Source organism: Manis pentadactyla, chromosome 4 (genome assembly GCF_030020395.1).
Source record: "Manis pentadactyla isolate mManPen7 chromosome 4, mManPen7.hap1, whole genome shotgun sequence".
In the NCBI taxonomy this organism is placed as follows: domain Eukaryota; kingdom Metazoa; phylum Chordata; class Mammalia; order Pholidota; family Manidae; genus Manis; species Manis pentadactyla.
Window position 1 is genome coordinate 62467213 of NC_080022.1, and position 27831 is coordinate 62495043.

Below are 27831 nucleotides of genomic sequence, written 5' to 3' on the forward strand. Positions count from 1 at the left end.
GGACATACAATGGCGAAATGACAGTCTCTTCAACAGATGGTGCTGGCAAAACTGGACAGCTACATGTAAGAGAATGAAACTGGATCACTGTCTAACCCCACACACAAAAGTAAATTCGAAATGGATCAAAGACCTGAATGTAAGTCGTGAAACCATAAAACTCTTAGAAAAAAACATAGGCAAAAATCTCTTAGACATAAACATGAGTGACCTCTTCTTAAACATATCTCCCTGGGCAAGGGAAACAAACGCAAAAATGAACAAATGGGACTATATCAAGCTGAAAAGCTTCTGTACAGCAAAGGACACCATCAATAGAACAAAAAGGTATCCTACAGTATGGGAGAATATATTCATAAATGACAGATCCGATAAAGGGTTGACATCCAAAATATCAAAAGAGCTCACACACCTCAACAAACATAAAGCAAATAATCCAATTAAAAAATGGGCAGAAGAGCTGAATAGACAGTTCTCTAAAGAAGAAATTCAGATGGCCAACAGACACATGAAAAGATGCTCCACATCAATTGTCATCAGAGAAATGCAAATTAAAACCACAATGAGATATCATCTCACACCAGTAAGGATGGCTACCATCCAAAAGACAAACAACAACAAATGTTGGTGAGGTTGTGGAGAAAGGGGAACCCTCCTACACTGCTGGTAGGAATGTAAATTAGTTCAACCATTGTGGAAAGCAGTATGGAGGTTCCTCAAAATGCTCAAAATAGAAATACCATTTGACCCAGGAATTCCACTTCTAAGAATTTCCCCCAAGAATGCAGCACTCCAATTTGAAAAAGACAGATGCACCCCTATGTTTATCGCTGCACTATTTACAGTAACCAAGAAATGGAAGCAACCTAAATGTCCATCAGTAGATGAATGGATAAAGAAGATGTGGTACATATACACAATGGAATATTACTCAGCCATAAAAAAAAAACAGATCCTACCATTTGCAGCAACATGGATGGAGCTAGAGGGTATTATGCTCAGTGAAATAAGCCAGGCGGAGAAAGACAAGTACCAAATGATTTCACTCATATGTGGAGTATAAGAACAAAGGAAAACTGAAGGGACAAAACAGCAGCAGAATCACAGAACCCAAGAATGGACTAATAGTTACCAAAGGGAAAGGGACTGGGGAGGATGGGTGGGAAGGGAGGGATAAGGGCAGGAAAAAAAAAGAAAGAGGGCATTACGATTAGCATGTATAGTGTGTGGGGGGGGCACGTGGAGGGCTGTGTAACACAGGGAAGACAAGTAGTGATTTTACAGCATCTTACTATGTTGATGGACAGTGACTGTGAACGGGGATGTGGGGGGGACTTGGTGAAGGGGGGATCCTAGTAAACATAATGTCCTTCATGTAATTGTAGATTAATGATACCAAAATAAAATTAAAAAAAATAAAATAGGTGTTCAGAAAGTTGAAAGCAAAGAGGTTTAAAAGGGAAAAAAGCACTCCAAATGTAAGGAGTAAAGGAACACAGAAGACAAATTAAAGAGAAAGCATGGAATCTGGGGAGTACAGATAGGACTAGCAGAGTGGGGAGCAGAAAATGAGACACTTCAACCTGGCAAAAACCCTCAGGGGCTCTTGTGAGTAATACTCAGAAAGTGTGAAGCATTATTATAACTGCATTAGCCTAATAACACAGCAACATCCTATATGGGTAAAAAAAACTCAGATGTAGATAGTAAATTCTTAGATATGGGAAAACATTTATTTAATTAGTGGAAGTTTGATTATCTCTGGATGTGCTCCATTAGTGTGCCTGGGTTATCTGGGTATATCCATTACCAGGAGTTTGGCTTAACAAGTTCATTCAGTGAATTCCATCAAGGCATTTTTGTGCTTAACTCCTTGTGGCCAACTATCAGGCAACTGAGCCCTAGTGGTTTTCAGGTTTCTTTGCATACACTTTGGTAGTTTGTCAGAGCAGTAAGAACAGTAAAGAAATTTCCATATGTGAGTGCCTCAGCGGGTGGTGGGAAGTCAGGCGGAGATGCCTTCCAGAGCTGAGGGGGCCTCTTGGCATTTCCCTGGCAGCCTCGGCTTATCATCAGCCAGAACCCAGGCACTCATTAGGCTCTTGATGAAAAGCATCCCAAAGAAAATGCCAGCAAATCATGCCACTGTGCTGGCAGGAAATTAAAACTGCTCAGAGCAAGTGGAGCCAAGAGAGCTGTTGAAATGAAAGGTAACATCAAGGGTGTGATCACTGATTCACACAGGCGGTCCGGCTTCAAGCTGTGGCTTTCTGCTTGACTAGGGAAAGCAGGAGGCCCTCTCCGCTGTCAGCCGCAGTGAGTCCAATGGAGGAGCTGAGACAGGCGCGGAGGTGGGCTCTGTGAATTAAGCTTTGTTGTGCTCGGGTAAATCCTTGGGGTTTGAGTTGTTTTTCCTCCCCCAAAGGAGCCTCTCCTAGGAAAAACAAAAATAAAAAAAAATTTTTTTTTCTCCTGGTCGTACAACTCCCAAAGTGCCACACTTATTAAAGTGGGGACAGACAGTATGGAGAGGGGCAGACAAATCCTCAGAACCTACGCATCTATCGAAGAGGATGAGGAAGGGGTATTTTAATTCCAGAAAACTTTCTGTTGGCATTGCTGCTTTTATCCTGAGGCTAAAATAATCATCGGCAATGGGGAAGAAAGGGGGGTACTTAGCAGGAGCCATCACCAACATGCAAACAAAGCACCCTGAAACTTTCATCATTCCGGGGTGGAAGGCAGAGCAGTGGTTCCCCAAAGATGTCCAGGTCCCAGTCCCTGCAACCTGTGAGTATGCTGCCCTCCGTGCTAAAGGGGAATTAAGGTTACAGATGGAATTAAGGCTGCTAATTAAAACTTTAATAGAAAGATTACCCTGGATTATCCCAGTGGGCCCAATGGAATGACAGGGTCCTCAAATGTGGAAAAGGGAGGCAGCAACTGAGGTCAGAGTGAAATGAAGTGAGGGCTCAGCTGCCCATTGCTGGCTTTGAAGATATAGAAATGGTCCAGAAGCCGAGGAATGTCAGTGGCCTCTATGGGTTGGAAAAAGCAAGGAAATTTATATCCCTTTCCTCTAGGGCTTCCAGAAAGGAATGTACCCCTTCCAACACTTTGATTTTAGCCCAGTGAGAACCATGTTGGACTTCTGACCTCCAGAACTAACTATATGATAATAAAGTTATATCATTGAAGCCACTAAGTTTGTTGTAATTAATATTAGTAATAGAAATGGAATACCTTGGTATTTAGAAAAATTATCTGAAGTTCCATAAAGGAGTTTCCAAGTTCATCTACAACTGTTGACATAAAATAGTATGATAAGAAAGCAGTGAAAAGATCCAAAAGGTACCTTTATATGTTAGAATTGTTAGGCATATCCCATGCATTTTCTCATTTAATCATAAAATTTACAACAGCCTTATGAGGATGTATCATCAGTTCTAATCTGTAAATAAGGATGTTTTTAAAAAGTAAAACAAACCATGTTTTTCAACTAATTGAAATCCTCAGTGGTCTCCTATCTCACCTACATTAAAATCCAAGCGGCAAATCTGTAATAGGTTAGAATAAGTCCTAAGGTATAAAGTGTCATATCAGTAGTGTCCAAGAGTGGATTCCTGGTTAGCATCACATGGTACTTTGTTAGAAAAGCAGCTCTCAGGTCCCACTACAGACCTTTTCAACCACAGCCTCTGGGATTAAGGCTCAGAATCTGGGTTTTAACATGTACTACAGGTGATTCTTACACACACTTAAAAGTCTCTGAAGTGCTGCTTGTGAAGCCCAGGATGTATGCTTACCCACTTCTCCAAGTCCTACCACTCTCATCCTTGATTGTGATGCTGAAGTCACACTGGGCTTCGTTCATTTTCCAAGCATGTCATGTTTGCTTCTATCTTGGGACCTTCACATTATCTATTCCTTCTGCCTATTAGGCCCTTCCTTTAGAAATCTGTCTTTTGGCTAATGTCTTTTGGGTCTTGATGCTTCCCTAATTGTGAACACATGAGAATCCAAAGAAAAAGTGCTAATAGGACTAGCTCCTCACTACTTCATCACAACATATGTCTATGATTTGAGAAAATCACAAACCCACCAATCATGAACAGAGAAATCTATGGATAATAAGAAAATGAACATTAGTTGATAACTTCGTGATTTAAGTTTTACTATAAGTTTTAACAATTGTGATCACAATATTTCCTTTGCTTGAGCAAAGTGGTCTTGATATGTTAGATTTGGAAAAAACTTTCAGTGCTAGTAAATATTATTTTAATTATTCTATCTCATGATCTTGCATGGTCTATTAATTTTAACTCTTTTTGGACAGGAGGATTCGATAAGGAGGCACAACTCAGCATATATTCTATACATTAGCTAGGGGTATTCTGAACCAGTGTTAACTATAAATGCTTTGTGATGGATAAGCACATAAGCTTTTTCAATTCCTTATGTCTGCCATTTTTACAATGAATTCTGCTGCATTTCACAAGTCTCTTGGCAGGACGTTTAATGTGGGTTTTGTCTTCCTTTGAAATAGGTTTCTTCAGTAGATTATTTTTATAGTAAAACATAAAATAGTATCAAAGTTTAGTTCTACTGAAAATCATCAGTCTACTCGGAGGAGCATTTAGCATGTTTTATCCTTCACAATAAGTCCCTACTGCAGCTAATAAACACCCACATTTTTGGTGGTAATATATAATAGAAATTTATTTCTCAGTTGTTTAACACTCCAGGGTGGCATTTCTGGTTTGTGGATATGGATATCTTTTTCCCATTGCCTAGGGTCTCAGAACCCTCTCTATCAAGCCAGCAGATGGAGAGAGTAGAGAATGCTCACCTATTTCTTAAAGCCCAGACCTGGACATGACATCAGTTTTGCTTGTGTTTCCTTGGTGAGAATTTATCACAAAGCCACAATTGGTTGCAAGGGGAATAATGAACTGTCATCCATGGGTGAACAGCCATTCCCAGTGACAGAAATCACTCCATGAATGGGGAGTCACAAATGTTAGGGGCAGCCAGCTGTGTCCTGCCACAAAAACCTATGAAAATTATCTTAGTGCCATATTATATTGCAGCTGTTAACCAAATGTAATGCTTAATCACAGCAAATCTATCTCTCCTTCCTCACTATATGTGCTTTTCACCCTTTTAATGATGCCCTTACTACAGACCCCCATAGCAGTTGATATTTCCTCATTTAGAAATTCTCATCATTCTTACTATTTGTCCAACCACACTAAGCTTCTTAAGGGTAGGAAAACTCACCTTTTTCTTTGTATTCCCAATATCCAACAAGTGCTTAACATAATGCTTCTTATATCGTATAGTACCTCTTATAAAGTAGAGTCTTAATGAACTATTTTGAAAGAATGAGCAAATGAATGAACTTATTGAATTCCTGTTGCAATATATTATCTCTTGAGATACATCCTATGTTTCAAGCTACCTCTAGGCACTTTTGAGTTAGATGGTCAGCTGAATAAATCAAACAAAAATTCAGGGCCTTTGCCCTTTTTGTCTTTTCATAAAGGACATGATGCAATTGTCACACTCCTGAAGCATTATAAGAGACCGCACGACGAACTGCCCTGTAATGAATATTCTCAGCCTGGAGGAGGTACCCGGTTCTTACTCAGTTTGTGTTTGTTAGTGCAATATTGTGCCTAAAGGTAAACCTGTGTTTCTACTACTATCATTCTGGGGCTTGGGAGGAGGGCATGTCAGATTGCTTTAAGAAAACTTATGTTTGGGTGAAAATTAAGAATCCTCCACTTAGGCTGTTTTCTAACTCACCAGTCTGCAACTCCTCCAAGTTTAACACTCCCTGAACTGGGTGTTTATGTGGCTTGTATGTGACTAGTAAGGTCTGCGTAAGCTGAGAGCAGTTCTGTTGCATTTCAGTAATCCACTAAGGCAGGACAGAGAATCCTCAGATCCAGACACAAATTAAATCTACTGGAGTCTGCTAGACCTTGGCTTAATCTTTTTATGCACTCTCTAAATAAACACTTGCTGTACAGCTTCAGTATCCAGGAAAGACTTGGGCTTAGCTATAGTCTCAGTTTTCTTAGCAAGTTTCTTTTGTTACCTGCTTTTTTTTATGTTTAACTGTTACGTAGAAAAACATGATTGCTACTTTCAACTGTATAATACAATTTAATTTCTAGATGGCTCCTATGTGTCTGTTCCATCCCCCTTGGGGAAGATTAAAAGCATGACAAAAGGTATTTTAATATAAAACAATTGTTATATTTTATTAGTAAGGATAACTTTACCTCAAATATGATAACTTTCTGTTTTTTATGTATCACAAAATGATCGCTATTTTGTAAGCATAAACAATTATTATTAACAAAGCATTCTTTCCATAATTAACCTTACCTGCTGTACTATTTTGCATATTCCCTCTCCGTTCATGACGGTGTAACTGAAAAATTTCATATGAGGTTTTAAGAAAGAGGAAATTATCATAGGCATTTATATTTTCAATGAAATGTAAGTTACAAATATTAATATCTTTAAGAATTGGGAATAAGGTTGTCATAGGAAAAAATTTTTTGAAAAAAATATTTTTTTCAAAAGATCTCAGATAAATACTTTGGAAACTTTTGAATGTATGCTGCATAGACAAATTAATACTATTGAATCAGGCAAATAAGAAATATGATTCAACAGTAAATACATATTTGCTATTTAAAATTTGAAGTTTTAAAAATTATTTTGGTTTAGGGTATTTCCTCTGAATGATTCATGTGCTTATTTCCTGACATCTAATTGACATTCCTTTGAGGCTGAGTTTATGGATATTTGGCTAAATCCTCTGTGATAGATTGCAGGAATTGACCAGATAAGACTATCGTGATGTGATATGGACTGTACTCAAGGATTGTCGTGTCATGTAGACAAGCTAGCTGTTGATCAGATCAGGAATAAACCCTCAGCCTTGATAACAAAGATCAGGTAACAGAGGCAAAGAACTAACAGGCTTTTAATGCAGGGGTGTAGGGATCATTCGTGATAAAGTTTTAATATCTCCAAGTAGCCAGTTCTAGTTGGAAAATTAAATGCTACCAGAGAATGACATATTTTGGTTAGTAAAGTATATATGTGCATCCTGTATACACATCCACATGTGTGCTTTTTATCTTAAAAATAAAATAATTCCTGTTTACAGAGAAGGCAGATGTTCTCCTCCTAAGGGCTGGATTGCCCTCACATTTCCATCTTCAGCTCTCAGAGATTGAGTTCCATGAGATTATCGGCTCAGGTAATCTAAGAAAACACTACTCTGCTTTAGTTTAAAGAGCTCAATGTAGTATATGTTTATTTACTTCTCTTAAACAATTTTAGGTTCTTTTGGAAAAGTATACAAGGGACGATGCAGAAATAAAATAGTGGCTATAAAACGGTAAGCAGGCAAATGAAAAATGTTGGCATCCAAACGGAGTTGTGAACTTCGAGAAGCATGCACATGGTGAATCCCTCGTTTGGATCTGTCTGTTGACGAGAATTTTCTATGACTGCCATTTCAGTTACCGAGCCAACACCTACTGCTCCAAGTCAGATGTGGATATGTTTTGCCGGGAGGTGTCCATTCTCTGCCGGCTCAATCACCCCTGTGTAATTCAGTTTGTGGGTGCCTGCTTGAATGATCCCAGTCAGTTTGCCATTGTCACTCAGTACATATCAGGGGGTTCTCTATTCTCCCTCCTTCATGAACAGAAGAGGTATGGGTCTTTTGTTCTCACCTATTGTTTTACATGTCAGTGGAAGTATCCTTGCAACACCTCAGATGCTTTCTGCTTGGATGAGCCTTCTGAAGTCTTTGAGTGCTAGGAAGTGTGGCATTTTAAAGATGGCTAATAATGTATGCCCCATAATTATGTTGGATAAATAGAAGTACTTCTGTGCTTTCTTAACAGTAATTCAGTTGAAGAAAACCAATTCAAGGAATGTAAATTTGTAACTCAAGCTTATAATAGTTAGGCTATATTTGACCTACCAATAATGCAAATATATGTAAGATCACAGTAAAATAATTACCAGGGGTTGCAGTATTTATTTTTAAAAGATTTAAAAAAGAATGGTCTTATATAAGTCTAATTTGAATTCACTTCCTAGTTCTGTACATACAATAATTAGAATGTGGTTCCACTCAGTGGTTAAAGTAGATTCCATTTTCATGTTATTACAAAGAAATTAAGTATAATATTACAAATATTATAAAATCAAGTAAAATATTTTAAGTAAGAGGGACTGGTATCTGAATTGATCTATAATTAAACATTATCTGATGTAGAAAACCTATTTTTCCAGATTTGTTGAATTTTGAGCTTAACCTTCAATAAAGCAAAAAAGGCTGAAATTACACAGTGTAACACATCACACACACCATTGATTTCTTTTAGAAAGATACAGTATTGGCTTTGCCCATTTCATCCTCATTAAATCTATTTTTAAATTTTAGGATCCTTGATTTGCAGTCTAAATTAATTATTGCAGTAGATGTTGCCAAAGGCATGGAGTATCTTCACAACCTGACACAGCCAATTATACACCGTGACTTAAACAGGTATTCTTTCCCCTAAATAATAAATAAAGAGTTGTATAACTGACTAGGAGTCTGTTAGAGATTTCAGTGAAGATACAGTTTAGATTTATTGCAGATCATGGTTTTCTACTCTGTAGGTAAGGGGACAAGGCTACCATAAGCCTACACAATAGAAAGTTTTGTCATTGTCTTTTACAGAAATAGAAAGCTGTAGAACTGCTTCTCAGGAATCTTTCAAAACTGAAAAATTTTCACAAACAGAATGATGTCTGTAAGATTCACCATCTAGCTAGTTCTCAGGTCAGTAAAGTCAGATCAAGGATTGAGATCAATGACTATTATGGAATGTTTTAGAAAAGAAATGTCTCATAGAAAGTCAGGTCTTATAGGAGGACTTGATATAAAATTATTTGAAACACTGGTTTGTGATCACCATTTTGGTATTTTTGTAATAGAAAATTCAGCCAAAAACACAGCAGCTAATTTCACCTGGTTTTCATGTTACATTTTCTCATGTGAAATAGAGACTTGAAACAAATTTTAAAAATTAAAAAAAAAAAGTATTTCAGGGGTGGGACTCTAGGGGATTAAAAATTTTTTTAAACAGTGAAAGCTTTCTCTAAGCAAAGTCTTACAGGAATGCTAATATACAGAAAGAAACAGCTTTAGTTGGAGGCAGAATGTAGGGTAAAGAAATCTGTTCACTTACCATTTTCTACTGCCAAGGAGGGAGATCCCTGGGCCATCTCTGTGGAATCCCGAAGGTGCTATGGAAAATAACTGGTCTATTTTATAAAATAAGTCTAGTTTATAAAGTCAGATTATTCAGAATCAATAACTAATTTCCTTATTATAAAAAGGTTCATATAGATACCATATACAATCCTTTGTATAAAGTAGTTCTGAAACTTCTAAATATTAATTACTCCATTCAATCATTTGTTCAACAACTACTTGGGTATCTGCTATGTTCAAAGCCCTTATACTTGGTGTAGTAGAGCTTGCAAAGTGAAACTGCCATAGACTCCATACCTAAGGAGCTTTCATACTTCTCGTATAGGAAAAAAATACCTAATTAAATATACTTTAGGTATCAAATAACAAGTTCTATAAAGAGATAGTGAAAAACTTCTATAAAATTTCAGGAAAAAGAATATTAATTACTTTTGAGAAATTTAGAGACAACTTCATAAAAGAGCTGACATTTCAGCTTGGCCCTGAAGGATGGATAAAATATGGAATAGTATCCTAGGCTTAGGGAAGACATTAAGATAAATAAAGATATAAGAGCAATGCATAATTTCACTTTAATGGATGCAGTGTATAAATGTGTGTAGTGTATATAATGAATGAAGCCAAGTGTTGGGAGACAAATTCAGAAAAATAAACTGGAACAAGAGCACAGAAGTCGGTAAATGATAGAGCAAGGTAAGCAGAAAGGAGGCACTGAGGGTGTTTCAGCTAGGCATCAAAATTTGGAACTGTATTATAAAAAGATTAATCCAGCATCTTTGTAGAAGATCAGCTGGAAGGGGAAGTTAAGAAACTGGTGAAGCAATTGTAGTAATCTAGATGAGAAGTAATGAAAAACAGAGTTTCACTAGTGGCAGTGGAAATGAAAGGAAGAGATATGAAAGATAGAGATAAAATTAAATTAGATATGAGAGTGATTGAATCTTAGGTACTGGAGGTAAACATGTAGGACTCAATCCATTTATAATTATTTACTAGTTTTTAAATAAAAGTCATTTATTCACTGTCAGTTATTAGTTCTATTCAGTACCTCTCTTTTTTATTAAGGTATTATTGGTATACACTCTTATGAGGGTTTCACATGAAAAACAATGTGGTTAATACATTCACCCATTTTATCGAGTCCCCCCACACACTGTATTGCAGTCCCTGTCCATCAGTGTAGTAAGATGCCACAGAGTCACTACTTGTCTTCTCTATGCTACGCTGTCTTCCCATGATCCCCCACATGCATCATGTTTCAGTACCTCTCTTTTAAAAACATTAATAAACATAGTGTTTCTTTTCAGTAACAATATTTAGGAAATAGATTTAGGTGATAAATTAGCATGATGGAAACTGGTGATTGGTGCATTTTAGGAGTATTATCATTTCATCCCAACTATCTTTGTTAAAACAAATGAGTGATCATTGAAAGTTTTCTCTAGCTGTGCTCTTCATCTGTGGGACAATTGAATGTGTGTTCTGTTGCCCTGTAAATGCAAGTTGTAACCACCACTTTATAAAAAAGGGCCAAAAATATAAATGTTGATTGAAAGTGGAAACAGAACATTCACAATATAACAGATATGTTTATATTTACCATTTTTTTTTCTGTCTCTTATCTAACCCAAATGCTTAATTGTACCAAAAAGTCTTCAAATTTTTATGAAACACTGTTTCATAAGTGCCTTCAATATAAGACAGTCCCCAACTATTGTATTTATTATTTGTGAACTATTTTCTATTAATCTTTAATCTGACAACAATAAATACTCAGTTTTTCAGATTAACACTGGTATAACATTGTATATTGTTCAAATGAATGTAAGTCCTTCCCTTCAGAGGGTTTACTACAGTCTGGTTGGTTGCACAGAACATATGCCCGGAAAGCAATTTAATTGCTATTTAAGGTAGAAAATGATTAAGGACCAAAATGATTAAGCAGCAATTTTCAAAGGATTTCAACTAAGTCAAAGATCAAAGTAGAGTTGAAATCTCCTGGAGGATTTGGAGCTAAAACTAAAACGGGCATGTATCTTTCCTTAGTCTTTTCACAGCATACTTATCCATTCTTACATTTCTATAATTCTTAAGAGTCCCACTTAAAGAGATAAAGGGAAAGGGCACATCAGAGTGAGGAATTCAAAGACTGCATCTGTATTGAATTTACCTGTTCACATTTTTCTCTTCCGTCCCCATGCCCCAGTCTGAGCATGTCAGTGCTTCAAGGGCAGAGTTCCTGTTCTCTTCATCTCATAGATGTTCAATCCATTTTAAACTGAACGAAATTCTTCAGATATTTCACATATTTCTATGTATGTCATGTCAGGAATCAATGGCCTAGTTAGTACAAATATGGCTACTTACAGATAGAGTTCGACTAATTTATCCAATACTTTTTATAGTTGTAAAGCAAAGTGGCTGCTTGAGCTTATTGATCAGACCCACAGAAAGGGGCACTTCTACCCTTGGCTTTGTGGTTGTTGGTTTATTTGAGTGAAAAGAAGAACTCTGCCTTTCCCACAACAAGCTTCTTACCATAGAGGCCTGAAGTTAATTTTGATCTTCAGTATATAGTAAGGAGAATTTCAAGGAATGATAAGGAAGTCACTTTTTCAACAATGATTACAAGATTGATGATAATACCTACCATTTATTTAGCACTTACAATGGGAACGGAGCTCTGCTAAGCCTTTGCTGTGTATGCTCTCATTTAATCTCGCAACAATTCTATAATATAGTTATTATTGTCTCCATTTACTGATAAGAAAACTGACTAAAGAGATGAAATCTAAGGTCACTGTCTTATAGTGTTCTTAACTTCATATTATTGTTGTTATATATATTATATATATATATATGTATATATATGTGTGTGTGTGTGTGTGTGTGTGTGTGTGTGTGTGTGTGTGTGTCGTTCCAAGAACAAAACCAAGTCAGAACAGAAAAACCACCAGCCATTTATCCACCTTGCTCTTTGTACTTCAGTCCTTAATAGGCTCAATTCCTATGACCCCAGCCATTTGTCATATCACCTCCTTGAGCTTCTGCTGCAAGGCAGCTACATCTGGGGAAGTCTGTCCCTACTCAGTAGGTGAAACCGCAGCCTGCACTGGCTCTGATCATCGATGTAAGAGTTCTCAAACAGGCCGAAAGAGTGTAGGTAAGGAAGGAAGGAATTAAAGCAGGAGTAGTAGTGAATGGCAGCAGCCATACAGGCCGTAGAGAGCAAGAAGGACAAGAGCGGGGTAGAACGGAAAGTTCACTGGACTGCCTAGCACACGGCAGATCCCTTGCCAACTCCGGAAGCTGGGGTCACCTGGCGTCCAGTGCCCACTTGAATCTCCACAGCATGGGAAGTAAGCCCCTACCACCCCAGGATTTAGGGGGAGCCACAGAGACTGGATGGAGTGAGATTATGATCTGAGAACTTCCCAAAGACAAAGAAAGGATAATTTCAGGCAGGCTCCTAAAGAACATGATCTCACAGCTGCAGTCCCACTGGAGTCACCAGGTGATGGGAACTTGCAAGCCCAAATCAGAGATCTCAGTAGCCCTTTCCGACTTGCCTGAAGTAGAACAGAGGGAGTGAAGAATTGTACTTAAGACAAGAAAATTGAACAAATTGGTGAAGTAACAGAGATGCTTACCACTAGGAAAAGGGGTCTTTTAATCTCTCAGGAGGCTTGGAGAGCACAGAGACAAAACACAGTTAAATTGAGCAGCAAGAAGCCTTTATTTAAGGCAAAGTACACACTTGAAGAGTGGGGAGTGTGGGCAGCCTCAGAGAGGAGGTGTGCTTAAAGGCTTAGGATTCCTGTTGTTAAAGGATTTCAAGAATGGGGCAAAGGGCCAGGGGGCGTAGACTTGACATGTGGTCTCATGATGTCTTATCTTTGGTGAGAGACATTACATCACCATCCACAGTAAGACCTCTAGATATTTTGTAAGATAAACTTAACACAAGGAATCTATTGATGCTGTTCTTCTCTGAGATAGTGGTTACTCTCAAGGACTGGAAACAACATTTAGGGCTGCTTTCCCTGCCTTAAAATAGGGTCAATTGTTGGCTAATTACCATAAAATATGTTAGAAATCTTACCTCCTAACTCCCTGTTTTTTAAAATGGAATCTTAGTCTTAAGATGGAATCCCTTCTGCTCTTACTGTACTGCTTATATCTTGGCATTTTTCTTCATAGGCAGGAAACTTTAATCATGATGCTTATTCCATGTCCCTGTTCTACCTCACTTCTGTGTTACTGCTTTATTTCTTCTTCTATACCCCATATTCTGCTAGTGTGAAGTAGAAGTTGCATATGAGACCCACAGATATGTTTTCTGTGGCCCATAGTGTTTAATTTTTTTTTAATGTATCTAGCTGTAAGCAGGAATGTACTTTCCAATTTGTTGTAGACCCCACCACCTGCCAACTTAACAACTTATACCTGGCCCAATTTACACACTCTTTTTATGGCACTGGAGCTTGCAAAGCATGATTTATAGCTAAAGGCTTTGATCTTTAAATTAATACTGGTAGCTGTCTGTGTTTTCTTGGAAAAGTACATTTTCCAAATTGATTGACTTTGAAACCAAGACATCACTGCAAATATATATGGATCAAGTGAGCGGTCTTTTCCCTGTATAAGTATATAGTGTGACAACAATAAGTATATAGTGTAAACAATGAAATAGTGATACTTCCATTACAAAGTGTCCATGGCATGCTGATGAGATACGTATATGTAAGCATTTTGTAAAATGTTAAGCACTATACAGATGCCATTTGTTATTCCTATTAATCCCTCACTTTGTTCTTTTATATGCTGAGGATAGAAAAACACTCCACAGTATTCTCATACATTCAGATATTTTCTTTTATATAACACAACTAACTAATTAGAGGTCTAGTTCTAGATGTGAGAAGGAATCACTATTGGTCTTTGAGTGTCAGTTTATTCAGGTGACTATAAAGGAAAATAATTGGTGATAATTATTTATACCAACTTACTGATGACAAATGACAAAGTTGGTAAGGGCTAAAAGAATTATAATTTTGAATATGACACTTAGCTAAATTAGTGAAGATTTCAGAAAGTATCAAAGAATAAATTATTGATAAAAATTTTAATAATTGTTTTTAAGTTGACATATGCATTTGCCTTTCAAATTAACAAACTAAAGTCTTGCATTCAAAAAACTCAATTGCAAATAAACAAATAATTATTTGTTTTCTTCTAATTACCTATTAGGTACAATTGTATTCTTCAGTTCTCTTATAGTGTCCACTCTCAGCTATTCCTTTCATTTGTGACTTTTCTAACTATTGGTTATACAGAAAGAATTTAACATTCCCTGGCAAATAACCATCTTGCAGAGAATTCTGAATACCTGAATGCTAACCAATTAATTGACTGAATTACAATACTTACAGTGAGTCTTGAAAGAGAGCCCACTGAAACTTGGGAAATCCTTTATACTCTACTTTTATAATTCTCTAGTATAAAACCAGTCACAAGTGGAATTTTAAATTTGGTTAAAAATTAGAAAAATTTTTTAAAATTCATTTGCACTTTAAAAGTAAGTGAATTAATTAACTAATATAAGATATTTGAGTATATGATATGAACCAGAGTCTATGCTATGCCTGAGGATACAGCTGAGAATGACAGACCATAGCACTTTTTGCAGCAGAACTTAGAGCCTAATGAAGTATTCCCCAAATTTCCAAAACATCAGAATCATCTGGAGGCCCTCAGTAAAAAAGGACAAATTCAAAGTCTACTCCCTTGAAGGCACAGACTAAGAATGCCCTAAATTTGGCCTGCGAATCTATATTTATAAATAAGATTGCCAGCTAACTCTTATGATCAAACAAGGAGAAGAAATGTTTTTCTAGTGCAATGGTTCCCAACTGCAGCTGTACATAAGAATCTGGGAGAACTTTGAGAAAATCCTGATGCTGCTTAAGTCAGAATCCTCATGAGATGGGGCTCAGGTATCATATTTTTAGAGAGCACACTAGGTAATTCCAATATGCAGGCAGTGCTGAGAACTAACCTGATGTAGTCTGATGCCAATTACTCCTCTGACTGACATGCCATACAATCTCATCTTTCTCTGCTGCCAGAGTGAAGCTGTGAATCTTGGAGAATCAAATCACAATATAGTACCAAATATTTTGAGAATCATTGTCCTCAATACAGTATAATCATTCATTCAATAACAAATGCAAAAGACTGAGATCCATAGGCCCATGGCACAGAGTAGGTCCAGAGATCTAGCAGTTTCCATGGGAGTTGTACTATATATTCTAAGGCATTCTGGATCATCAAATTTATAATTAAAGGTTGATATAAGAAAGTTCTCAGAAATATAGAATCTTCATAGGCAACAAAACAGAAGTAAAAGTTTCAATAGCAGACAATTGTAGTGTGCACCATTTATATGGATATTCAAAGCTATAAAACTATGGAAGAATACAGAACTATATATAATAAATCAATGTGTATATATATAGAAAAAGAGTCATATAAATGTATATGTGTGTATTGTGTATCTGTCCACACATAAACATACACCATGTTTTTATATTACTTGCAGCCTTTCTCAGCTGGAATTCTGAGAAAATTAAGCACTATGGAAAATAATTTGAGGAATACTTCTTCCAAGAATGAGACATAGGTATTACTACTTGGGGTGCATAGAAGAGAAGCTAATTCATTACATATAATGGATGCTTTAGGGCTTAGGGCTTAGGCATTCAGGGGTTAAGAGGTATCTGTTGTTCTGAAACATTTATGTCCAAAGTTGTGTGTGACTTCTGATTTCCATATTTAAAAGAAAATTTTAAGCAATCAGTTGCAATCTGTATCAATTTCATTACTACTTTGAGTAATGGGGGTGGAGGGGAAACTAAACTATACAATTTTCCAAGACATAGTTTGGACTTGTTAGAGTAGGTCATCTGCTACAATAATAGACCCCAAAATGTATAATAGGCCAAAACCATTAGAGGTTTGTGTCTTGATTACATGAATGAACAGGTTGTTGGGGTGGCCTCTATGCATGAAGTCACTTGGGACCTATTTTCAGCATGTGGCTTCCATAGTCTCCTTGGGGGTCATCTCCATTCAAGAGATCATAAATGGGACAGGAATATGTGAGATATGCATGAAATGTTTTATGGGTCAGGCATTAGAGCTCAATCATATGGTTATGTATAACTGCAAGGTATATTGGGAAATGTAGTCCAGTTGTGTGCTCAGAAAAAAAGGAAATGAGCTTTGGTGGGAGCAGAAGTCTATGTTACATTCACACTACTTATAGTAATGATAATAGGTGCTAGGGCTTGGGGAAAGATAATATTTGAGAAGGTTGATCTAGATTTGCATTAATCAGCTGCACATATATTTTAATTGCATACTAAATGTTTTTAGTTCATAAATACATTTTCATAATTTATAAACTAATACTACTAATTGGGAAATATAGCAAAAACTATGAAAGAATTTTATACACTAATTAATTTTGAGATAGTTCTTTTCATTCACTTGCATTAGTTACATTAAAGACATGAGATTAGTTTTGACAGTGTTGGGGATTTATGTCTGAATGAAAAAATAGTTCAAGAGTAAACACATGTACGGTAATGAGATACAATAGTATAAAATATACTATATAAATTCAAAAACATAAGCCACAGTTCCATGCACTCTATGTTCATGAAAACACACACATACGCATGTGTTTTTCTTTAAGAGTGAAAATTAAAACACAGAAAGACTATGATGACTCTATTCAGGGAATCTTGTTGTACCATATCCAGCAGAAGAGGTTTGTCAACCATTTAATTCTACAAATTAATCCTGTTTATGAACTATTCATGTTCAGTCATAATCTCCATTCCCATTTCTGACATTTTCAGTCTCCATCGAAAAGCAATCTGTCTGTCTTCCGCTCCCTGAACCACCAGATGAAGCACAGAATTCCATCTGACTCCCAAATCCAGATCTATTATTTAAATAGAAATTCACCATCCAACTCCTCCTCATCTCTGAATGTAGATTCATTCCTACCTCCTCACCTAATTCTCACAGTTCCCAGAAGGCCATCTAGGCCCAAAATTCTTAACTCATTTCATTTTGATTCAGTTCCTCATACTGAACCAAAATAGCAGGTCCCTCCCTCTCCTCTGCCCCAATATTCTTTAGTTCTGAGTTGTCCTCTCTTTGTACCCCAGTGGGAATAGCTGAAGTTTCCTCCCAGGGCCAGTAAAAACCTTCTTCTTCTTTCAGCTCCCACCATTAGAACACCTCATTTATTTTGGCTGCATTCACTAATTCTAAAAATAGTGTTCTTACTTAACACCCCACTATGTAAATTCTTTTAGACACATACTCCGTTTAAATTAAAACAGGTGTATTTAAGTCAGAGAAAGCTCCCTCATTCTGCTATACTGTCATATTGCTCACACAAACCTGGTCAAACCTGCCATCTCTTGCTATAACTTTTATCAGAATGTTTGCCTCAAAGGTCCCAGGCAGGTAAATACATGAATCTCACATTTCACAGGTGGGTTCTAAGGTACCATATGCCATTTGAAGCACTCTACAAGATTATGTGTGTGAGCAAAGTAAATGTATCTGAACATAGAAAGTCGGGATTTGACCAAAACAAAAATTCTGTGATGCCAAAATTCACTTTTGATTTAACATAAAAATACAGCTACTACTCACTGGAACTTGGCCTCAGGATTTCTTATTCGGGTGCTTTTTCTGATTAAGTGGTTCACTCCACTATCTCTTTCTTTAATGCAACACAGCCATACCTAAGAATTCCCAAAGCCAGGGAGACAAGAGTGCTTTCCCTGTGAGCATTACCTTTTCTCTCTCAGGGCTGAGCTTGGAGGAGCAGAAGTGATGGCCCTCTTGATCCTCTAAAACCTTTCAAATTCTTCCCGGTGACGGGTGGTGAACTTCCTGGCCTGCAATTTTCTAGTGTTACTGATTCCTTATACTGCCATTTTCCAGTCTTTGGGGATATGGCCTGTGTAAAGTCAGCTTTCAAAAATGTCAACAAAGGCTTTTCTCTGTTCAGCCTCGTTCATTCTCTGCTCTCATACCTTTGGAGGCATTGTGGGTGCCTCTCTTGGCCCCTTGTCAATTTCCTGAGCAGCTAACCTTTCAATAATGGTATTAATGCCATCTTGTGCTTATCTGTGCATTTCTCAGTTCATCATTTTCAATCCTTGCTTGCTGAGATTCATTTATTTGTTGTTTTCTTAAGATCTTGGAATTTAATTGAGTGCAACGGGGCTAGGGACCCAGAGCCAGAATTTCTAGCTATTAAAGGAGAAACGATCTTAATAAGTGAATATTTCTTTTCCCATTGATTGAATTTCCAGTAGGTAACTGAATCTGGTTCAGAAAAAGAGATACAGATAATTGTAAGCTTTCTTGCCTCAATGAATATTTTCTATTTCAAAATCTTCTCCCTCAGCCTTCGGGAGAAAACAATGTCTTGAATATTGTTAGTCTACCCTTGAGGTTGCACCACAGACAGCTCTGAGAATCTGTGCTGGTGTGAGCTACCGCTCACCTGGAAGGCCACAGGATGAACTAACTGAGAGCACAGGGATGGAGCCAGACCATTCAATTGCCAGCTCTGTCACATCTTACCTGTGTCTTTGAGTAATTTGCTTAAAAACTAGTTTTCTAATTTGTAAGGTGGCAATAATCATACCTACCTTATTGAGTTTAAATGAGAAAATACATCAGCTATTACTGTCATTTTTCTTTGTTCTTTTTATAAAAGAATTTTTCACTACTTAATATTCTTGATGCCCAAGGTTCTTTACTGAACTAAATGTTTCTAAGGACCAGTCTCTCCTTTTCATTGTATTACCACAAACTTTGCTTATAGTATCTTCCATGTCTAATTTCTTCTTGTCATAAAGATCTGGGAGATAACTAAGTTTTTTTATGATAGATCTCTCTTTCTATGTAAAGAAGGGCCAGGAAATTCGAATCCTATATTGCTACCTTCACTGAGACCCCATCCCTTCATGATCTAAACTTTCATCAGGGATCAGACTGATACTCCTGCTAGATAGATGCAGATCTGGAACAGAATGTGGTTAAAAATATAGCTGAAGGTGGACAGGACTATTTGATTATCCAAGGTTCTTCTCAGTGATTTTTCTTCCTGGGGCTCATTAGTAGAACTTAAGCATACAATTTAAACACTGGCCATTTAATCATTTTGCAATCATTTGTTGATGAATATAAAGGCAGAGAAGGGGGGATATCATCAGAGGCATATCCAAGAGATCATGCTAGGCAAAATGTTAAGAGGGAGAAGCCTAGTTTTGAAACAGATATCATATGGATCGTCTGTATAGTTAAGGCAGCCTTCTTACCCTGTGCCCAATGAGTCAGTGACTCAGCTTAGCAATTACCGTTACTCTAAAGAGCAGGGAGGATGTTTTCAAAGTCAGCATTGAGGAGGTTGCCTCTTGTCCTTCCTTCAATAGTCAGAGAAAAGGCAGAATTCATCCCATCATAACTTCTTAATTCCTAAGAAACAATCATTTTTCTCATTTCTATTCCTATTCTTGTTGTGTCACTGTTGTTGTGTCACTTGACTTCTTTGTGCTTCTGATTTCTCATTTTCAAATGGAGGTAATGATGTCTACATGTATCTGCTCAAAGAGATATCTTTGCAATTAATAGAGATATCAGGACAATGGTACATAAAGAACCCTAGGGAAATATTCTATAAGAAAAATCTGTATATTCTTTTTATTAATCTACTGGGTAGCCAGGAAGTCTTAGAATAAGATTCATTCTGTATCCAGCAGCTGGATCTCTACTATTTGTAGAGTAGTCTGGATTATCTTCCTCCAACTGCAGGTGAAAGGTGCTGTGGTTACTAAATGGTGTGGGGAACAACATATTCCTCTTCTAAAAGGCTTAATATTACCTTGACCAGCCAGAAGAAAGGAGCATGCAAGCCTCGTGGAATGATTTGATCTCTTTAATCCTGGAAGGATGGTCTTTGTATCAATTATGTTTTAAGCCTTATATGTGAAGAACTGTATTCTCAGTCAATAAACCCTCCTTTAGTGGCTTTAACAACCTACAGAAAGTTAGTGAAAAGCATGCCCGGTACCCTAGATGAAATAACGTGAGAGCATTGATGATGTCTGGCTTCTTTTCTTTGGAAAGGGAAATCCCCTTCTAAATTCTTAAAATAGCAGTTGGCTTTCATTAAATCTATTCAGAGTTAAGGTTCTGAGGGTCTTGAGTGACCCCTTTCTTTGCGAATTGAGCACATTTTAATAGGCTTTTTCCTGTCTGTGATCCCTGAAAGATTTAGCCACTGGCAGACCTCCTGAAATGCTAGGGTTTGTAAGGAAAGGATTGATTACATGCTTCTTTTAATTCTATTTCTTTAATTTCTTTTTTCCCATTTCATTCAAAGACTTCATATTCTGAGTCTCCCTCTGTTGAGATACGGTTGGCCTTACAGGCAGACATTTTAGCATTGAACTTTTTATTAACCTCTCCTGGGTTTGACAAAATTTCTTCTTTTTGCTTCTTAACCATGAGGCAAAAGAGCTGGTTTTTGCCAAGCCTCTTCCTCAGCGCTGTAAGCAGTAGAGAGAAAGCAAAAGTTTTTAAGGTTTTTGTTTTGTTTTGTTTGGCTTTTTCAGTTGAATTGCATCTATAGTGTCTATTGGAAAAGGCATATGTAATATAGGCCCTAGAACATGCTTTCCCTCTGATGGAAACATCCACTGCTGCCCCACCTCCTTCCCTTCTTCCTCTCAATCCCCTTTCTCCCCACTCCTCCCATATCACTTTTCCCCCAGATAATTCATATTCCTTTTTCCAGGAAGCCCTCCTGTAATTCCCACAGCACACCATGCTCTTGTTTATCCCAGGATAGCAGTCTATTAAAAATTCTTGTATGTTTGAATGTATTCCCTGTTACACACTAAACTTAATCAGGACAAGGGCTGTGAATTTTGTACCATTTTATTCCCAAATACTTAACACAGTGACTGGGTCCTAATGAAAATTCAATTAATATTTGTCAAATGCATGAATGAATTAATAACATTTCAGGGAACATGAGAGTATCATCTAATAATGTTTCTTTGTGCCAGGCATTGAACTCAGTGTTTCACAGGCATTAGCTTATTAAATACTCATAACTCTATGTGATAGCTTTTTTAAATAGATAAAGACAGAAAGGCTTAAAGAGATTAAGCAAATTATCAAGGGGATACAGCTGGTAATGACAGATTAAGATTATTATCCATACTATATAGTCAATCCAAAACATAAGGATGTATGTCATTTAGTCCCACAAACCAGGAACAGATCTGACTAAATAGTAAAACAATATTTTTCAGATTGCCTTACCAAGAGAGATGTAGATGATAGAATTCATAGCAGAAATTAGAAGGCACTTTCCACTTAATACTCAATGATTCGGTGGCATTTAATAACATGAAAGCCATTCTTTTACTCTCTTATGACTACTATTTCACACACTTACCTGGCTGTTTTGTGTTATAGCTAATTATTTACGTGCTAGTCACTAAAGCCTGTCCAAAGAAAGAAAAAAAACAGTGAAGATGGTAAGAAAAGCAATGCTCTGATTTTCTCATCTACTCAAGTGAAAAGTTAACCAAATAAACTGGTTTTGCAATGTAGACAGAGTCCTAAACTGATGATTTTTGAGAAAAATACAGTTTCCTGAAATTCTAGTGATTTCTAGTCACTACTGACCATGTAGATTTTAACCCATACCTGCTTTTTCTGAATTGATTGATTTTTCTTCTCACAGGCAACATTTTTATTTTCTAACCTGCAGCATTTCTATGCCTGACTGGAATATTTTTGCATTTGATTAATGTTTTCATTTGACTTTCAATGAGGTCTCAAAACAGTTTGGCTTGTCACAGTCAAATTATTTAAATATCCTCTGAAAAGAGTATGTGTGAACTAAAATCAGATTCATGTGAACCTGAAAAACCAGTGGTGACATTTTCTGAACTTGTTATATTTTTATGTCTAAATTAATCATTTCACAATTTTGCTTTATGTTGATGCTCAGCTTCTTAAATACAGTGATTATTGGATGCCTTAATGGAAAAGTTTTAAGTTTTAGCTGACCCAGAAGTTACTCTCTGGCAAGGATTTGTGTTCCCTTTTTGAATATTCCTTACAGTTTCAACAGCACAAAAATATTATGTGTTCTACTTTTTAAAAAAATTTCCTTTGGTTTCTTTAACACAAATACCCAAGTCATCCTTTTCACCTCTCAGTTATTCTTTGTGTCTGATTGACTGGAATTATCCCAACTATGGATTTAAATATGATCAGCATTCATTCTTTATCTATATTCAACTCATTCCAAGTGAAAATAGGCACACATAAAAGAATGCATACTGTAAGATTTCATTTATATACACTATTAGAAAATGCAATCTGATCCCTTGTGTCAAAAAGTATATGAGTGCTTTCCTCTGACTGGGCTGAGAGAGGAAGGAACTGCAAAGGGGAGTACAGAATCCTGTAGCAGTGACAGAAATGTTTTGTATCTTAATTGAGGCAGTGACTTCTCAGGAATATATGTCTGTTAAAACTCACTAAATTACTAAATTGTAGTCTTTAGGTGAATTCCTCCTTCTAATGTGGTTACAAATAAATCATCTAATATAGGTATAAACATAAAAAGTGAAATCCTTAAAAAGAAATTTGTAAAGTAATATCAATTGGCACCTTTCTAATCATGAACAAAAGAGACTTGTCCTTTTTAAATCTTAAAAAAGGAGAAATAATCATTTGCCAACTGATATCACTGAGGATATCAAAACTAATTCCAGCTAAAGGAGAAGAATCAGCATAACTGGATTGGAAGAAAAAAGGTTTTCTCAGATGCCATCACTGAGTACAAATCTGTAGTGTGCAAAGGTCGAGTTAGCTGTCTGCAAATGTTAGAGTTCAGTCAAAGGACAGTGACATGGACAGGACAGGAGAAGAGAGTGAGTGTCTTCAAGGTTGTATTTTTACCCTCTATTTGCTCTTGCCACTTCTTGGCTGATGCAAACAATATTCAGTGCCAGAATCTACTCCTCAGCCAAACCCGAATGTGTGTACGTTGAATGGCAAAGAAAAGGCCCAGATTGCTTACATATCATCAAAAAAACTGGGGGGTGGAGCCAACATGGCGGCGTGAGTAGGACAGTGGGAATCTCCTCCCAAAAACATATATACTTTTGAAAATACAACAAACACAACTAGCCCTAAAAGAGAGACCAGAAGACGCAGGACAGTGGCCAGACTGCAGCTACACCAGCGAGAACCCAGCGACTGGTGAAAGGGGTAAGATACAAGCCCTGGCCCGGCGGGAACCGAGCGCCCCTCCCCCCAGCTCCCAGCGGGAGAAGAGTAGGCAGAGCGGGAGGGAGACGGAGCCCAGGACTGCTGAACACCCAGACCCAGCCATCCGGGCCAGAGCGCAGACACAGTACGTGCCCAGGGGGCCCTGGATACTGGGGGAACAGGGAGTAAGACCTCTGAGCGGGTGCCGAAGCTGATGCCCCTGTGACAAAGAAAAGCGGGGGCTTTTTGAAAGTCTTAAAGGGACAGGGACTTAACAGCTTGACGGAAACAACCCAGGTCACAGTACAGCAGCTGGAAATTACAGGGAAAACCGGGTGCACTAACCCCCTGGGCAACAGCTCTGAGACCCCTCACGGAGGCAAACAGTCAAGCAGCCCCCCCATCCATTACCCCACCGGGCGCTGCGAAAGCAGAGAAGCAGCCTGAGACAAATTCCGCCCACAGAAAGGGAAATTTCTCCCTTCCGGCCAGGCAAGACACAAAGACCCACTCTACACGCAATTACCCAACACAAGTCACTAGGGGTCGCAGTTGTCCCAGTAAAGAAAGGCCAGTAGCAAGTGAAAATTTTGGCCCTCCCAGCTGACAGTCAATAGCACCTGTCAACATGAAAAGGCAAAAAAATATGATCCAGACAAGACTAACCCAGACAGCTTCGGCATCTGCTACATCTTCCCCTGAGAAGGAATCTGGGGATATAGATTTACCCGGTCTTCCTGAAAAAGAATTCAACACAAAAGTCATAACCATGCTGATGGACTTGCAGAGAAATATGCAAGAACTAAGGAAGGAGAATTCAGAAATAAAACAAGCTCTGGAAGGACTTCAAAACAGAATGGAAGAGATGCAAGAGACCATTAATGGACTAGAAAACAGAGAACAGAAATGCAGAGAAGCTGATGCAGAGAGAGATAAAAGGATCTCCAGGAATGAAAGAATTTTAAGAGAGCTGAGTGACCAAATGAAAAGGAACAATATAAGAATTATAGGTATTCCAGAAGAAGTAGAGAGAGAAAAGGGGATATAAAATGTCTTTGAAGAAATAATTGCTGAAAATTTCCCCAAACTAGGGGAAGAAATGGCCTCTCAGACCACAGAGGTACACAGAACTCCCATGACAAGGGATCCAAGGAGGGCAACACCAAGACACATAATAATTAAAATGGCAAAGATCAAAGACAAGGACAAAGTATTACAGGCAGCCAGAGAGAAAAAAAAGGTTACCTACAAAGGAAAACCCATCAGGCTATCATCAGACTTCTCAACAGAAACACTACAGGCCAGAAGAGAATGGCATGATATACTTAATGCAATGAAACAGAAGGGCCTCGAACCAAGACTACTGTATCCAGCACGAATATCATTTAAATATGAAGGAGGGATTAAACAATTCCCAGACAAGCAAAAGTTGAGGGAATTTGCCTCCCACAAACCACCTCTACAGGGCATCCTACAGGGACTGCTCTAGATGGGAGCACTCCTAAAAAGAGCACACAACAAAACACCCAACATATGAAGAAAGGAGGAGGAGGAATAAGAAGGGAGAGAAATAAAGAATCATCAGACTGTGTTTATAATAGCTCAACAAGCGAGTTAAGTTAGACAGTAAGATAGTAAAGAAGCTAACCTTAAACCTTTGGTAACCACAAACTTAAAGCCTGCAATGGCAATAAATTCATACCTTTCAGTAATCACCCTAAATGTAAATGGACTGAATGCACCAATCAAAAGACACAGAGTAATAGAATGGATAAAAAAGCAAGATCCATCCATATGCTGCTTACAAGAGACTCACCTCAAACCCAAAGACGCACACAGACTTAAAGTCAAGGGATGGAAAAAGATATTTCAAGCAAACAACAGAGAGAAGAAAGCGGGTGTTGCAATTCTGGTATCAGACAAAACAGACTTCAAAATAAAGAAAGTAACAAAAGACAAAGAAGGACATTACATAATGATAAAGGGCTCAGTCCATCAAGAGGATATAACCATTATAAATATATATGCACCCAATACAGGAGCACCAACAGACCTGAAACAAATATTAATAGAACTATAGGAGGAAATAGAATGCAATGCATTCATTCTAGGAGACTTCAACACACCACTCACTCCAAAGGACAGATCCACCAGACAGAAAATAAGTAAGGACACAGAGGCACTGAACAACACACTAGAACAGATGGACCTAATAGACATCTACAGAACTCTACATCCAAAAACAACAGGATACACATTCTTCTCAAGTGCACATGGAACATTCTCCAGAATAGACCACATACTAGGACACAAAAAGAGCCTCAGTAAATTCCAAAAGATTGAAACCCTACCAACCAACTTTTCAGACCACAAAGGCATTAAACTAGAAATAAACTGTTCAAAGAAAGCAAAAAAGCTCACAAACACATGGAGGCTAAACAACACGCTCCTAAATAATCAATGGATCAATGACCAAATCAAAATGGAGATCCAGCAATATATGGAAACAAATGACAACAACAACACTAAGCCCCAACTTCTGTGGGACACAGCAAAACCAGTCTTAAGAGGAAAGTATATAGCAATCCAAGCATATTTAAAAAAGGAAGAGCAATCCCAAATGAACGGTCTAATGTCACAACTATCGAAATTGGAAAAAGAAGAACAAATGAGGCCTAAGGTCAGCAGAAGGAGGAACATAATAAAGATCAGAGAAGAAATAAATAAAATTGAGAAGAATAAAACAATAGCAAAAATCAATGAAACTAAGAGCTGGTTCTTCGAGAAAATAAACAAAATAGATAAGCCTCTAGCCAGACTTATTAAGAGGAAAAGAGAGTCAACACAAATTAACAGTATCAGAAATGAGAAAGGAAAAATCACGACGGACCCTGCAGAAATACAAAGAATTATTAGAGACTACTATGAAAACCTATATGCTAACAAGCTGGGAAACCTAGGAGAAATGGACAACTTCCTAGAAAAATACAACCTTCCAAGACTGACCCAAAAAGAAACAGAAAATCTAAACAGACCAATTACCAGCAACGAAATTGAAGCGGTAATCAAAAAACTAACAAAGAACAAAACCCCCAGGCCAGATGGATTTACCTCGGAATTCTATCAGACATACAGGGAAGACATAATACCCATTCTCCTTAAAGTTTTCCAAGAAATAGAAGAGGAGGGGATACTCCCAAACTCATTCTATGAAGCTAACATCACCCTAATACCAAAACCTGGCAAAGACACCACCAAAAAAGAAAACTACAGACCAATATCCCTGATGAACGTAGACGCAAAAATACTCAACAAAATTTTAGCAAACCGAATTCAAAAATACATCAAAACCATCGTACACCATGACCAAGTGGGATTCATCCCAGGGATGCAAGGATGGCACAACATTCGAAAGTCCATCAATATCATCCACCACATCAAAAAAAGAAAGACAAAAACCACATGATCATCTCCATAGATGCTGAAAAAGCATTTGACAAAGTTCAACATCCATTCATGATAAAAACTCTCAGCAAAATGGGAATAGAGGGCAAGTACCTCAACATAATAAAGGCCATCTATGGAAAACCCACAGCCAACATTATATTGAATAGCGAGAAGCTGAAAGCATTTCCGCTGAGATCGGGAACTAGACAGGGATGCCCACTCTCCCCACTGTTATTTAACATAGTACTGGAGGTCCTAGCCATGGCAATCAGACAAAACAAAAAAATACAAGGAATCCAGATTGGCAAAGAAGAAGTCAAACTGTCACTATTTGCAGATGACATGATACTGTACATAAAAAACCCTAAAGACTCCACCCCAGAACTACTAGAACTGATATCGGAATACAGCAAAGTTGCAGGATACAAAATCAACACACAGAAATCTGTGGCTTTCCTATATACCAACAATGAACCAACAGAAAGAGAAATCAGGAAAACAACTCCATTCACAATTGCATAAAAAAAAATAAAATACCTAGGAATAAACCTAACCAAAGAAGTGAAAGACTTATATTCTGAAAACTACAAGTCACTCTTAAAAGAAATTAAAGGGGACACTAACAGATGGAAACGCATCCCATGCTCATCGCTAGGAAGAATTAATATCGTCAAAATGGCCATCCT

At 37.5% G+C, this 27831-nt stretch overlaps 1 protein-coding gene across 2 annotated transcripts in view; it reads left to right on the plus strand.

Annotated features, from left to right (window-relative positions):
* The window catches only part of TNNI3K (TNNI3 interacting kinase), a 336780-nt gene that overhangs the window by 142591 nt on the left and 166358 nt on the right, over positions 1–27831 (plus strand). The window contains exons 12-17 of one of the 2 annotated variants that reach the window (XM_036890222.2): positions 5546–5632; positions 6183–6239; positions 7190–7282; positions 7366–7423; positions 7548–7742; positions 8483–8587. In XM_036890222.2, coding sequence (XP_036746117.2) covers positions 5546–5632; positions 6183–6239; positions 7190–7282; positions 7366–7423; positions 7548–7742; positions 8483–8587 — 595 coding nt within the window. The remainder of the gene's footprint in view (positions 1–5545; positions 5633–6182; positions 6240–7189; positions 7283–7365; positions 7424–7547; positions 7743–8482; positions 8588–27831) is intronic. The other variant, XM_036890223.2, reaches the window with a different exon arrangement.